This window comes from Acipenser ruthenus, chromosome 4 (genome assembly GCF_902713425.1).
Source record: "Acipenser ruthenus chromosome 4, fAciRut3.2 maternal haplotype, whole genome shotgun sequence".
Taxonomy (NCBI): Eukaryota; Metazoa; Chordata; class Actinopteri; order Acipenseriformes; family Acipenseridae; genus Acipenser; species Acipenser ruthenus.
In genome coordinates this window covers 29779939-29795345 of record NC_081192.1, presented here as the reverse complement: position 1 = coordinate 29795345, position 15407 = coordinate 29779939, and the positions used below count along the sequence as shown (strand labels likewise).

General features: G+C 37.0%; 1 protein-coding gene across 10 annotated transcripts in view; it reads right to left on the bottom strand.

The window, feature by feature from the left end:
• LOC117399506 (triple functional domain protein) overlaps positions 1–15407 on the bottom strand; it is a 213941-nt gene that overhangs the window by 58226 nt on the left and 140308 nt on the right. For all 10 annotated transcript variants that reach the window (XM_059022279.1, XM_059022281.1, XM_059022276.1 and 7 more), the window contains 5 exons: positions 12253–12375; positions 11601–11792; positions 6787–6956; positions 4955–5129; positions 2095–2290 (listed from right to left, as the gene is read on the bottom strand). In XM_059022279.1, the coding sequence (XP_058878262.1) occupies positions 2095–2290; positions 4955–5129; positions 6787–6956; positions 11601–11792; positions 12253–12375 (856 nt within the window). The remainder of the gene's footprint in view (positions 1–2094; positions 2291–4954; positions 5130–6786; positions 6957–11600; positions 11793–12252; positions 12376–15407) is intronic.

Sequence of the window (15407 nt, the reverse complement as noted above, 5' to 3'; positions counted from 1 at the left end):
TGACAGCTTAATTTGATTTGTTTTGCTGTTTCGTTCTTTTTTTTTTTATCTTGCCAAATATCACCATTAGGAAAGGGTAGAATTCTAGCACGTGCTTGCCTTCAATATTAGGACAGTTTAGCTGTTTTTGAAAGATTATAGTATATATTTCCTCATCTGTTTCTCAAGCTCTTCACAAAGGTTACGAAGCAACAAAGCCAGCATGATATTCAGGGTGTGTCCTTAAAGCCCTGCTTGATTCAGTGAAATTTTGCAGATCATTTGTCTGTCGATATACGGTTTTCTAGTACAATTCTGCATATACTACTCGAAGAGCACAAGGCTTCCATGGAACAAACATCTGAATATCTGAACACATTTCAGAGGCAATCAGTCCCATATTTTACACACACACACACACACACACACACACACGCAGTGGTTTGCAGAAGTATTCACCCCCTACCAATAATGTCACGTTTGGTTGAATTACAAATAAATGTATGAACAGTTTTTCAAACACTTTTTTTATTCAAAGCTGTAGTGGTTAAACTGAACAGTGTTATATGAGGAGGAGGTTAAATGTCAGCAAAACTTGCAAATAAAACATACAAAATGAAATGTACTGGTTGCATAAGTATTCAGCCCCTTAAGTACTTGGTAGAAGCACCGTTTGCAGCAATTACTGCTATGAGTCTTTTTGGATAGTTCTCTACTTGGAAGAGAGAGAGAGAGAGAGAGAGAGAGAGAGAGAGAGAGAGAGAGAGAGAGAGAGAGAGAGAGAGAGAGAGAGAGAGAGAGAGAGAGAGAGAGAGAGAGAATATCTAGGGTTTCTGTGATGTTATAAATTATGAGACTGAAGGTTGGAACAGGTTATAAGGCGGTACGTACATGGCTAACATTTGCCCCCGAATGCCATTATAGTAACACTAGTAGTCTCGTTAGAAGGCGGAACACAAATAGTAATGTCTCTTAACTATGGCTCCTGACTACAGCGTTACAAAAGAGGGAGCACTGTGTGTGTATTTAGCAGTTTCATCCATTCCTGGTTTTGTCATGAGTTTAATGATACATCTAAGCTTGTTATCAATACACTGGGGCTAATCAAGCTCGTAGTAAAATGTGGAATGGGTAAAACTGTCTTATTTAGGGCTCCTGATTTTCCTTTCTTGGGAATGGGAAATTCCGTTTTTCAAAATGACCAATTCTGTTTGTTTTTTTTCAATTTTTACCAATTTATTAACAACGTAATTTCAATATAAATAACATTTTTACATAAATATATTGAATTCATTTTTTTATTTTTTTTTGAGTCCCTGAGATACTGTAGTTTTCAGGAAAAATATTTCTTAAAGCAGTCCACTGGTAAAAATATACTGTAGATCAGTCAACAACTAAAGGTGTTTTGAAAAAAACAGCTTATTCCTGGCATTACAATATACACACTAGTCGAAAACAAGGGACATTACTACAAAAATATACAATTTTCATAAAATTACAAATTAAATACAATGTTCAGGACACTTCTCTCCCATTTATAGTTTGACTGGTTTATTCTGTAATTGCTGTAAAACGGCTTGCATGTGTTTCTCCTATACCCTGGACAGAGAGAGTTGCCTTAGTTAGAGCAGGGCTCTTCAACTATTTTTTTTTTAAAATTTTTTTATTTAAAGGGAGCCAGATTGGGAAAAAGTTAGGAGTAGGCGGGCCAGAATATTTTACTCTGCACATTTTTAAGCAATAATAAATATTACATAACTTAATGTTCATATATTGAACACGACTTACACATTTTACCATATGAATAGTACTTTAATAATAGAACAGTGTGAGAATTTAACGGAGTATCATTACAAACATTTTAAAATGTATGTGACATATCAATAGTATAACTTAAGAAGAGATCAGAGCTTCTACTTTTGAACTTCTAAGTACTGTGCCCTCTGGATACATATTTCTAAAAGCCTTGTTTGGTTTCAAAATGCCTTTTCATATTGTATTCCTTAACTACTGACACATTCATTGCACAATAAACACACTGGCTTCACGGTCGGTACAGTTGGTAAAATAAATAAGTATTTATTGGTCCGCCGCCCCTGGTTTCTGTGCTCTTACCTGAAGTCTGCACCTCGTTGACGTACTGCAGGAGCTCCTGTCCCTGGTGAATAACGTCGAACGTCAGATTGTTCATGGTCAGGGCTTTGTCAGCATGGTGCTGCAGCCTCTGCTCCGCCAACGTCAGGTCCTCAGTGTCAAAGTCATTCATCTGCTGGGACAACTCGTCATTCCACGACTCCAAGTCAGAGATTATCTACAAGACAAAGCCCCCAAACACTTCACAAACCCAATGAAAATGGAGGAGGAACCCCCTACTGAGTCACTGTGATTTCATCTACTGCATTTAATCTTTGATTGCTTAATTTAAACAAGAAACCTCCTCTCAGCTGATCAAATTACTGTACATTTAACTACCAGCAATTAAGGCAATGAGCTCTTTCATTTAAATGATCTAATTTATTAATCGTTTGCTAAGCCATGTCCAAGATGTTTGACACTATATGTGGTTCCTAACACTATTTTGCAATCACTTGAAATCTGCCCCTTTTTGAGATAAACGCTAGCCATGCATTTGTTTTATTTATTTATTGCTTGATAAACAAAGTCCCAGCAGTGGCCAAGTTAATAAATATACAAAATGAACCGCAAGGCTCAGACAATCTATACACGCCATATTCAGAGGGACAAAAGCTCAATTCTAGAATAACATTTTCAGTTTAAAAAAAAAAAAATAATGCACTATGTGCCAAGATCCCTTAATTTTTGCACACACTGTTCAGTTCCGCTTCTGCACTCATACAGCACCCTGCTGGGTGACCGCACAGCCCAATGAACCGGCCATGCAGTCATTTAATGCCAATGTGGCCAATTTAGTTTGTCAAAACTCATCAGCAGCTCTGCAATGCAGTAAGGACCAAGGGCCTATAACTAAAAGAATCGCTGTGATATTTTGACAAATGTGTAAACACAGCCCCATAGCAAAGACAATATCATCGCATCATTAAGAAACACCTTAACACAGAAAAAGAACCTAAGAGAAGGTACGGTCCAGCTATGGCAAAGTTTTGCATCACCTAGAATTTTAGGATTGAGTAATAATAAAAAAAAATTAAAAAAAATGTCATAATAATTTAATTTAGATCTTTTATTTAACACCATGTAATCTAAGAAACTACAAAATGATATTGCAAAAGTCTACCAGAAGCCATAATAGTAGTACAGTATTTCACAATAGATTTCGAAATGTCACATTTTTCAATTGTTGTCAGTTTTGTGTTAAGTATATGGAAAACAACAAAGCGGTGTGTAATTCAATATGTTAACGTAACATTATTCAGCATGTTTTATTCGACTTTATGAAGCACAATTAGTTAATTCTATAGGGTGATGCAAAACCTTTGGCCATAGCTGTTGACAGACATTTCAACAAAGTGACTTTATCAATGTCTACCGTTAGTATTACTGAAGATCTTGTACTTGAGTGTTTACCAGCCCTTAGCTAAGGACTGTAAAATGTACCAGTAGTTTAGTACAATATTAATTGTAGAAGCTACACTAGATAAATGGAAGATGTATACAGTGTACGTGCACCAGTATACTACATGCCATTCTCCAATACATTCTGCCAAAGGGTGACGTGTCACGTGAACAAACAAGAGACACAACACACACAACATGTAACAGATAAGAGCACGTGCCTACATCTGAAAATAAAAGGTGGCATGTGCCATGGAGATATGGAGAATCACAAGGGACACAGTTCCACATGTACAAAGGCTCTTAGAACAACATTCTTATGAAAACCTATTGCACTAGAGTTTTATTTAATTACAGTATGAGTTAGCATACTACATTTAAGCTAGGTTTAAGCTAGTTTATAGATAAGATTTGATTTTTTCTCTCTACCAATTTACTCTCTCATCATTATAACAGCCTGGAATGTGAAATCTTTTTGTACTCGCTGCACAGTGGTACTTGTAAAAGATTTCCATCTGTGCCTGACAATGCAGGATGAAAACCCCAAAGGATTTAATTCATTTTAAAGATAAGATCAATAGTTTTGCTTTAATGAGTTCTACAAATTAAAAATTATAATTGAGAATGCAAACGTAGCCTGTTCAAATAATCCTGTTGATGTTCTTTTCTTACTTCCTCGGCCCTGCCTGCTAGGATTTTTATTTTCTTGATTTATGTTTCTTTTTATTTGTGGAAATACTTTAAAAGGGTGAAGTGCTATTGTTACAAAACACACAAGCATAAATAACCACCCTGAATTCACTTTTTCAAAACTGCAAAACGGCAACATTTTTTAAAATATCTTTACAGCACTGCCTTGAACTACTTTTACGTTCTACACAGATTGCCTCTCCCTGCAGGTTGCTAAATTACAGATCATCCCCTGCTGAAAACTTTTTAACTAACTTTTTAAGCAGGAAGGTTAGGACTTCGCTAGAGAGTATTTTTAATTTTTTTTTTTCACAGTGAATACACCCATGGAACTGGATTAGGTGACGACTGTGTTGCTCACTTTAATTCCAACCAGTATCAAAATCTTATTAAATACATGATGTTATGAAGTTTGTTATGCCTATCCTTATTGTAATAGGTTACAGAGCAGTTGAAACCAACAGGATGAAGAAACTGTTTGATGTTCAGGATGTTTCATATTCAAGTGTTTCATATCACCATCTCGCTGGAAGCAACTAATGGGTACTTGGGCGTCTACTGTGCGTGAGCTTTAGAGGGCTCGGCCCAGTCTGTTATACAGGTAGCAAGATAATAACTAAAAATAACACTGATCGTCTAGCCTTGATGTGTCTGCTTTGTTTGCTCACAAGGCTAGATGAATCTGCTCCGTTAACAAACACGTTTTGTCCCTTCAGCATCTTAAAAAGATTTATAGAGATAAAAGACTCACATCAATGGCATCCCTCTCGAATATCCGGAGTTGGAGGAAGAGTTCTAGCTTGATCTTGCGCTCCTGAAAGAGCTCTTCCATCTGGGCCTGAGCCTCATCCAGCTGTTGCAGTACGGTCTCGATGTGGTTGATGGAGCTGTTGTGGGGAGTCTTATTACTGGAAATGGCAGAATCCCTACAATAAACAAATTACAATTACAAAATGACTTCATCCATCTCTGATGCTCCCACTAAAATGCTGAACCCTAAAAAGACATGGCACACTAAATGTTGAGCACTATAATGAGAATGTGTTAAGCATAATTATTAATAATATATTAAATATCAAGTACTGACAAATACTCAAACAACTTCCTTTGTTAGGGTTTAAATGACCTTGTGCTGTTTTAACAAAATAATCTGAAAGTTGCCATAACATAAATTTTCTTCCCTCTTATGTAAGTGAACCAGTCTCAACACGAGACGCTGTATAAAAACATGCATTCAGAGGTGACTTGGAGACAGCTCACCTCAGGAAATAAAACCAACTCCACCCTTAGCACATATTCTGTTATTATAGCAGTAGATTTATTTATTTATTTCTTATTTTTTAATAAAAGAGCACCAGATGTTCGACAAAAAGGCAGGAAAGTATGTGTTGCACCCCCTTCCCCTCATAAAATAGTCACCCTCCTTCATTAAAGTTCATCGTAGAAAAAGCACACCCACATAACTAGTACATGGTTAATGCATTTGTGCAATTTCATAACTTAACTTGTACCAGTAAAATGTAGCAGTAGCATGCCATTAGATTAATAAAATATATCATTGTTAGGTACAGGTAAGTCAGACTCTTAATGCTCATCCAGTCTAACTTTGACAAATGACGCAGAATTCCAAACTAATATTGCAAGGTGCAGTACTTTATCTTCAATAGCTTAGAAAAATAATCCTGGTTTATCTTGACCCTTTAACTACTTCAACAAATAGATACTCTTATGGCCTTCATGTGTAGATGTTGAAACATAGGTCCAAATTTACAAAGAGTGTGAGTTCTTTAATGTTATGTCTGTTGTTTTTCTATATTACACCTGTGCAACTTTTGCCATTAATACTAAAATAAACATTGCCCCCCTGCATCTATTTAGTGTGACCAAACGTTATTAAGTCTCAACACAGAAGGACATCTTTCAACTGAAGTACAAATAATAATAGAATGGTTATTAATAAACTAAAAAGTTGGACGCATTACTCACAAATCTGAACTTGTTCATCCTGGTTTTAAAAACATACTATTTTCATCTGGGATTGTGATCAAAAACCTTCATACAAATAAAATCTACATTTACCCTTTGCATTTTTGTTTACTGTGATAACTGACATCCCAAAGGAAGCAGGCCATATTAAGCAGTTTGGAAAAACAACTAATCATCCCACAAACACTGTGTTTAATGAGAGAGCGCTGCTCACAGCAGCCTTGAGGGACAGCATCTGAAGAAACTCTACTGCATCTTAAACAGACTGATTGTTTTAGTTGCATTTCCTATAAAGATGAATATTATGATTACAATTACAATTTTTAGTAGCAGAAGTAAATGAAAAAAAAATCTGTTATATAAAATGTAATACATTAACATTTCATATATTGGTCTATAAACTATAGTACATAGCCTTAATTTGTATGGCATGACTTTTTTTTTTTATTATACCCTCAAACTCTTCTCAGTGGCCATCAGCGTCAAGCCAAAATTAAGTTAACGCTCTACAAGACCTTATTAAAATCAGACGGACTGCTGCCTCTCTCATTCTGCAGTTGCCTGGCAGCCACGTGTGACAAAGGGATGCGCTCTTACCTCAGCTGCTGAATGAGGTCCTCTCCCTCCTTGATGACATTGACAGTGACTTGCAGGGTTGTCTGCTGCTGCTGTCCGAAGCGCTTGATAAGGTCCTGCACAGCCTCCACAGACTCTGCATACACATCATCCAGCAGCTCTTTCTGCAGCTCTTCCAGCCATGTCCACAGCTACAGGAATAGAAAAAAAAGAACAAAGAAAATGGTGATGCACTGAAAGGTCATGTAGCATATTACTGCCTAATCAGGCATGCTTCTCCTTGTGTATAGTTAACAAGAAAAAAAAAAATGTTGTAGCTTTTTTTTTTTTAAACATAACAAGATTATGATTGCCTTGTGCATTGGTAGACAGCAACTATCAATACAATTAAATCCCAGTATGTGTTCTTTAACTTTGCTATCTTAAGAACAAAACTGCGGAGCAGAAAATAATCTAGCCGGGACTCAAGATTTCCAATGCTACGAGTTATTTGCAATTGTGGGGGCGGCATCATCACCTTACAGTTCAAAACAAATGGACCATTCTCTCACACTTCGTTTTAAATAGCTGAAACCGTGAAATTTAAGATTTTTTAAATGTTATGACTGTAAAATTTATGAAAATGTACCTTGAATTTGGTAGGGCCCTACTTATGGGGTATGCATTAACTATAACCTTACATTTGTTCAAATCAGTAATGTTACTTTGAATTGGTCTTACAATAAAAACAAACACAACAATTATTCTTATTTGCTTTACTAACCACAAACATTATGGCTGTGAAGCAGAGAAACACAGAAACAGATGGAATACACAACAAAAGGCCTGGATGCACATACTATATATTTGTAAAGAAACAATGATATTGTATTCCTGATTGCTCGCCTTACTATAGCAACATAAAGCATCCCGACTCTCTCCGAAATAGAACATTGTATGTATTATACAGATTTACCTTCCAATAATTCGGTTAACAGATAGGTAAATTGGTAGCTAAAGCTCGAGACTCTGCTGGGTATTTTCACAGTGTGGTACCACCATCTGCACCCGGACACACAGGAGCGGACACACAGGCACTACATGGTGCAGTAGTTGTCAGTACCACACCGTAGGCTATGGACTTGAATATAATTTACATATATGGCCAAAAGTTTTGCATCACCTAGTTGAATATTAGGATGCAGACATAGACAAAAAAAAAAACTATAAAAGAACATAATTTCGATATTTTATTTAACATCGTGCAATCTAAGAAACTACAAAATGGTATCTCAAAAGTCTACCGGAAACTACAATAGCAGTACAGTATTTCATGTTAGATTTCAAAATGTCACATTTTTCAATTTTTGGAAAACTACAAGGCGATATGTAGTTTCAATATGTCACATTATTAATTCTATAAGGTGTGATGCAAAACATTTGGCCATAGCTGTAATGCCCCCCATATAATCTACTAAATAAAAACACAGGTTTGTTTTTCAATGTTGTTTTCCTGTCATCTATATGCAGGTGTATGAAACGAGTGATCTGAGCTTAGCAAAGAAAGACAATATGTCAGCAAGTAAAGTATTAGAAAATATATCCTTTTACAGCCAGTTAGTAAAAATAGTAGTGAAATACAGAAATAATGAAAAAGGCAGGAAGGATGTTTATCAGGGGCAATGTATAACTTGCCTGTCCTTTTATGAAATATGGGTGCTTGGACAACTCCGTAGACAACAATTACATTCATGATTTTTCCCAGAAAGCACATGTTGTCAGCACTTGGCTGTGATTGGTTAATCCACCGACTAGCGGTATCGTCTGGCGCTGATCTGTCCAACACCATATGAAAGCAATGGCAGCGATACAGGAGGCAAAATGCCTCGCGTGCTGCGCTGCGCCTGTCTGTCACAGGCTTTAGGTGGAGGGGGACTAAGGCAGCATAGAGAAATCCAGAACCCAAAATCAAGCATCCAGTCGCTTATTCACCAGACACACATTGCATGAGAGGTAAATAAATAAACATATGCTTGAATTATTTTATTCATTTATTTATTTTATTGGAAACTGACTTATTGGTCACGTCTTTCTAGCAGTTCCCAGGCCGGCATTTCTCTATCTACCACATACAGCATAGTCATAAGTGACTAGTGAGACACCGGTAACCAGCTAAGTACAAGAAGCTTCATAACATACAAACTCTAAACTGTACAGTAAAACTTAAATATCATGCATAAAACACCAAGCTGGATATAACACAATGTTTGATTTAGTCAATTTTTGCATTTCCAGTGACTGTGCTGTGCAGTTTCCTCTAATGAACCCTGACCCAGCTTCCCCTCCCGCTGTTCTGAAAGACGAAACCACCCAAAATGCATTTCCTGTGTCGAGCACTGCTGCAAATCAGGCAGGCCACTGTTAAGGACTATCAGTGGCCTAATTTCTAATAGCTGGTGTGCAGCAGTGTGCAAGATACCTTGCAGGCAAAGTGAATGCAATGACCACTTCTGTTGTTGTTTTCAACAGTATTTTGCCCTGGTACTCTTGTATTGCATTTTAAATTTGGTGACCCTTGCTTCCTCAGTCATGAGAAAAATACATAGTAAGTGTGTTTAAACAATATGTTTCATTTCAACGTCTTGCATCTTCGCTGTAACCGGGTGGGCTCTGTAAAGCAGATGCTGTGATTATACAGAGCTTGTCATACATATTCATAAACCTGTTCCCTCCCTTCTGAACCATTGGCAGAGCAAGTTTTGATTGGACAGCTGAACCAATGAAAATGCTGAACTCTATGTGAGGAATCGGGAGCCAATGAAATGTTTCTGAACAGGCTGGATTCCAGCAGCCCATATTGTCAATTCAGAAGACATTTTGACTAATGCATAGCCAATGTGAAATAACAACAGCTAGTCCAAACTGATTTATGATCAGAGATATGTTAATAAAAATATTGAAACGGTTGCAATTATGATGAAAACGATATTGCAAGAACACGTACAACAAAGCAGGAAAATAGGGAAAGTAATGTGTTGTGTTTTAAACCCTACAGCCTGTTCAGAAACACTTTAACCTTTTCACAGTAAGTGTAATGGTGCAAGGCTAATTAATTTGGTATATTTCAGTACTTTCGATGAACAAATATTGCATCATTTTTCATAAACAGCTTCCTATGGTGTTTTTTCTAATATCATTTAACAAAATAATGCAAAAACTTTGTTTGTAGTGTTTAATACAAGTGGAAGCCCCAGTATTTTGAATTAAAAAAAAACTTACTTTTAATTTAATACTTATTTAATACTTACTAATCACTAATTCCAGGAAATACTCAAGTATACCATTTTGTACCACTGGCATTGTGTCTTGGCCAAATTGTTTTACTGGGTTGTGTATCAATATCTTTTATCCATGTCGAAATTCTTTAAAACTAATGTTTCAAAGAGGAAATCAATTACTGTGTATAATAAAGTATAATGAAGTAAGCAATATATCCACAGGGAAATGTTGACTTACACTACCAAGAAAAACTAAAACGCAAACTTTAAAACTAACAAAACCTTTATAGTTCCCCATGCTGTGAAAAATATCTGCTGTAAAAGATTAAGAGAGAATTTAACTTACTGTTCTCATGAAACTCCATTAGGAAATGTTTTTATTCCTGCCACTGTGGCATTGCATATAGATCCTGACTAAGCAGGAAGACTCCCTCTCCTCTGAGGTAAGGTGTGTATTATTTAGGAAATGGTCTCCTAGCCTATATCTTTCTGCACCAATCCCAGAGCTGGCTCCCAATAACACAGGGCAGACACAGGAAGGTGCTATATGTAAGGCTGCCAAAAGTCATTTATAAAATGTCATTTGTTTTCACTGTAATATGAGAATGTTTGAGAAATTATACAGGATACTGGTGCACTAGTCTAATATTTTTCATACTTCAAATTAGACTAGTAGGTACACGTTTTACGATTAAAGTGTTTAAAATATATGAATTTGTACTTTTTAATTCTCTGGCTGTAATATAATACCGTGTCCTATTCAAGTAGCAAGAAATACCCATGGAGATAAATTGAGTCATTTCATTTTCAGAAGGTAGATATACTAACCTACAGAACATTAACAGAATTTCCTTGACTGATCTCTTTTTAATAAAAAGTTCAATATGTAATCCTAGACTAAATCATAGCATGTTGAAACAAGAACCAAGACTTTTTGCCAAATACAAATTAGAAACAGGCATAGGGTTGCTATAGGGCACAGGAACTGTGAGACAAGCACCCAAACAGGACCATTGTGAAAACTGGATACTAACAAGCACCTCTGCATGTAACGTCACTTAAAGGCATTTAGTCAAGGGATCAAATTGGAATGAGATCTGGCCTCCCCCTCACCCCTGAAAGGAAGATTACTCCAGTATGAACTGAAAAGGAAAAATAAAATAACAAAGAAGTAAAACTTACTCAGCTCCACTTTTGAAGTTAAAAAAAGCCCCATAAAATAAAAATGTGAAACCGCTGGAGAACTTAAGGAAAGCAATTTAGATTCTAACTTCAAAGTGGAGTATGAACATTTGTGGGCGTGTTGTTTTGCAATTTTGGGTGGTTTTGTGTTCACAGCTGTGCATGTGCGAGCGTGTCCATGTGCATGGATAAGCACGTGTAAATGTTTTTGTCTACAGAATGTGTATTATGTGTCAGCACGCCTGCTTGCATGCGTGTAAGTGTGCATGTGTGAGGAGGTCTGTTTCAATTGTGGTATGTGAGTGACTCTGTCAACTTGTTTACATGTGTCTGTATGCATTTGTGCAGGACAGGTCAATCCTTGGAAATATCAATGCAACTTCACTGGTGCCTTACCTCCTTGACATGAGTGTGAAAGGACACAGACATGTCTAGTAAGACCTTGCGCTGCTCCACCCTCCTCACAAAGTCCTGGATACGGTCCTCCAGTTGGTGAGCAGCCTGATAAATCTCTTCCGGATCACACTCCCCTGTTTGAGCGAGCTGCTCTGCTGCTTCCAGCAGCTTGTCTGCGTTGGTGTATGTGTTCTGTGTGTGGACACAAGGTTTCCAACACATTTAGGAATATGAGTAAAGGGAGGGGTAGCTTGAAATGCCATAATGTAAATATAATGGCCTGTCTTGTGCTTTTAGTAATACAAGGGAATTTGAATTTGAAGCCAAAGGAATCAGCACAACTAACAGAGAATTCAACAAAGGTGCAAAAATATCAGACACCACAAGGGGGTGGCAAACCATATACTGTAATAAGCATAAAACACAACAAATATCCAAGCAGTAACTGATTTGAAATTGTATCATATGTAATCATGTGCTGCTCCAGCTTTAAAATGCACATGAAATGTAATTCCACATTTACCTGTATTAGTATAGCACAATCTATAAACATTTGTGGTAACTATGATAGAAAAATATTAAACAATAAATGTGATTCAAAGAGCTGACCAAAGCATTCTCTCGTAATGGGATTAGAGGAGAAGGCCTTTACCTGTGCCACTTCCTCGAAGTCCTCGTGCCGCTTCTGCAAAGCTCTTGCCCTGTGCAGCGACTTCCCCACCCCTGTGTGTTTGCTTAAGAAAGCCTCTCCATGATTCTCAATCCAGTCCAAAACCTTAAGGATTAAATACAGGAAAAGTGAAACAGTACGTCCCTTTGATAGTTTTGACCGAGCAACTGCACATTTTGCTGGGTGAACTTGCAAAGCCAAGTGGCCCAATTCAGATCTTCGTACTGCCAGTAAGACAATACTGGCTTCTTTCCATATTCCAGTGGGTTGGAGTGTTGTCTAAATGTACCTTATTTATACAATAAGGATGTTCAGAACTTTGACTTCTCATCTGTGCTTCCTGTCCACCCATCCCGCAGGCTTCAGGGATGGATATACTAATACATGATAGTTTGACTCGATACAAAATGTACTGTTAACTTATTCCACACACCTGAGCTAGATAACTTTAAACCATTTTAAACAAGTGGCCAGCAATGTGGTCTAAACGGTTTGGTAAAAAATGTTTTGCAGTTTATCAGATTAACTGCCTATTAGGTATCCCTGATCAGTACAGTGGACATGTCGCGAATTAACAGTGTTTTTGACACAATTTGACATTCCCTCACAAACACTCACATTTGTAATGACATTATTAGACCACCAGGTGGTGTTTTGTGCTTCACATATAGAACCAAATAGAAACAACAGATAAACCATGTTACATACATTGTTACAATAAATCATATTATATATTTATTTAATTATTGCATTTCTATAGCACTTTTTATATAAAAAAAAATCACAAAGCACTGTGCAGTACATAGCAGAAAATAAGAATAAACCACAATACATTTGCATAGCATGTCACACATACAACTGCCATAATCAGACCATTTAAATAACATATTTAAATAAGAGTATACACATTACAAAAGCAGCAATTTTGAAGTTACATTAAAACCCACTAAGAGCCATGGCCTTATACTAGAAGCATAGTAAAGTGAAAGCCTTACTATGCAACTCTTATTAATGCAATTACATATTACCATTTTTAAGCTGATATAAATGTAACCCTGATACCTTCCTAATAAGAGTTCATATGTAGCTGTTAGTTCTAGAGCATCTTAAGATCATGCACCTTGGGTTACCTACATTGCAACATATGATAAGGCAGCTGTGAATCGAGACCGTGAAGATTTAAGTTAGACGTCCAAGGGCTGCGTGAGGAAATAATCACTGGCACAAGTTCACCCAGCAGGTCATTGTAATTTAAAACTGAAGCTCAGAGTTTATTCATCAATACACTTATGTAGCATGTGAGATCTATCAAGGGACCACACAGAGTCATACAGGTTTAGTGAGTATAAAATGCATTACATGCAAATAGAATGGTAGATGTTTCTGCACTTGCTCTCTGCGATGGGTCCTTTAGGAAGTAAGATTAATTACAATAAACATTTAGAAAAAAGTGGTATATTTTAAATTGTGAACGTTTATCTTTTGTCAAATCTGTTTTATGGTGCGACACATCCATAACTAGAAGAAATATTAAAAATGAAAGAATTCTGAACATTTATCCAGTGTCAACAATGTATGCATTTGTTTTTTTACTGTTTGATTTCTTTGTTTGTTAAACATCTGTTTGTCTGTTGCTTTGGACAGACATTTGCTCACTCTTTTGGTACAAATATACTGTTTTTGCTATATATAGGATACACCTAGCAACATCCTTAAACCCTGCATTGACTTTTTGTCTGTGGCACAAGTAGCACCTATCAGAATACTGGTTCTTAATAGAGGTACTGTAACAAAGATTTCATTTGAAAAAGCTTCCCAATGCTTGTAACACAGTTATGTATTTTGATGGTGGCACCCAACATCAAAACTCCCTTCTGATTCCACTGGATATTTCAATAGATATTCATTTCAGCCTAAATAAACAAAACTAAATCTGATTAACACATCCGAGTCAGAATCAGTTCATTGCCTTTTAGTAATCTGATCCATCTAGTAAACTGGTAGAATTAGCATGTTTGCGATTTTCTGTCCACTTGGTGAGGAAATTGCTTTTAAAAATTAATCATCTAGCTGAGGGTAGCTATTTCCTCCATTAGATTCTCACGGTTAACCAGCTGGCTTGTGTGATCATACCAACTTTGTTAAAAACATCAAAGAAAGCATTAAAAAAAAAAACCATCACAGCAAAGCAAACCGCTTTCCTGAAGGAGGCTGGCTCAGTGCGGTTGCATGGCACTTGTGGCTGCACTGCAATGGAGCAAAATTAAAATCGGCCTGAATAGGATACTTTATTTTTTGTGGATCAGAAAAAGAAAAAAAAAAGATTAAAAAGGCAATTCTGACATTATGTGGCCTGACAGTTCTTTCCCAGGGTTCAAGGGAAGTTGGCCAGCTAAGAAGGGGACAGAAGGGAAACGACATGGCAGTCACATATTGGAGGGGCGGCTGCACTCGTTTACCAAGGGGTCATGTGTGATGGCATAAAAGGGGACGGAGAGACGCAATCTGTTCCTTAGCGTTGGTTTGTAATTTGAAACCTGAAAGGACCATGAGAGACCCTGTGACTTATACGTACCTCGAGTGTTTTGTTTGTTTGTCTGTAATTGTCTTGTCTTGTGAATTACTAGATGGCTAACAATTCCGGAGCTGTCGCCGAGGGCCAGCACTAAGCCGGAACAGCACTTCGCTCCTGTCACTAAATAAACCGTATCACCCACCACGAGCACTACTGCACGCACCCAGGACTGGTGGCTGTGTTAGTATTATTGTGGGGCAGATATATTGTGTTTATTGTTTAGGACTGTAACCCGTTGTTATTTACTCCGTGCAATACACATTGTTGTGTATTGCCGGGGTCCTATTATTTGGTCACCAGACCTGGATATAATAAAACCCCTTTTCCAACTTTGCCACACCCAGTTAGGCAATTAAAGCAAGCAGCCCATGTATGACCTTGGCCACAATATTATTAAGCCTGTGGCTAACTTAAATAGTTACTGGCCTTCCATGTTAAATATTAAATTAAAATCAAATGTAATTATTTAATTAAATAAATTAATACATAATGAGTTACAACTACATGCAGGGGGAGGAGGTAACTATAGTCACTGATAGCTTTTAATAGCACCAATTGCAAA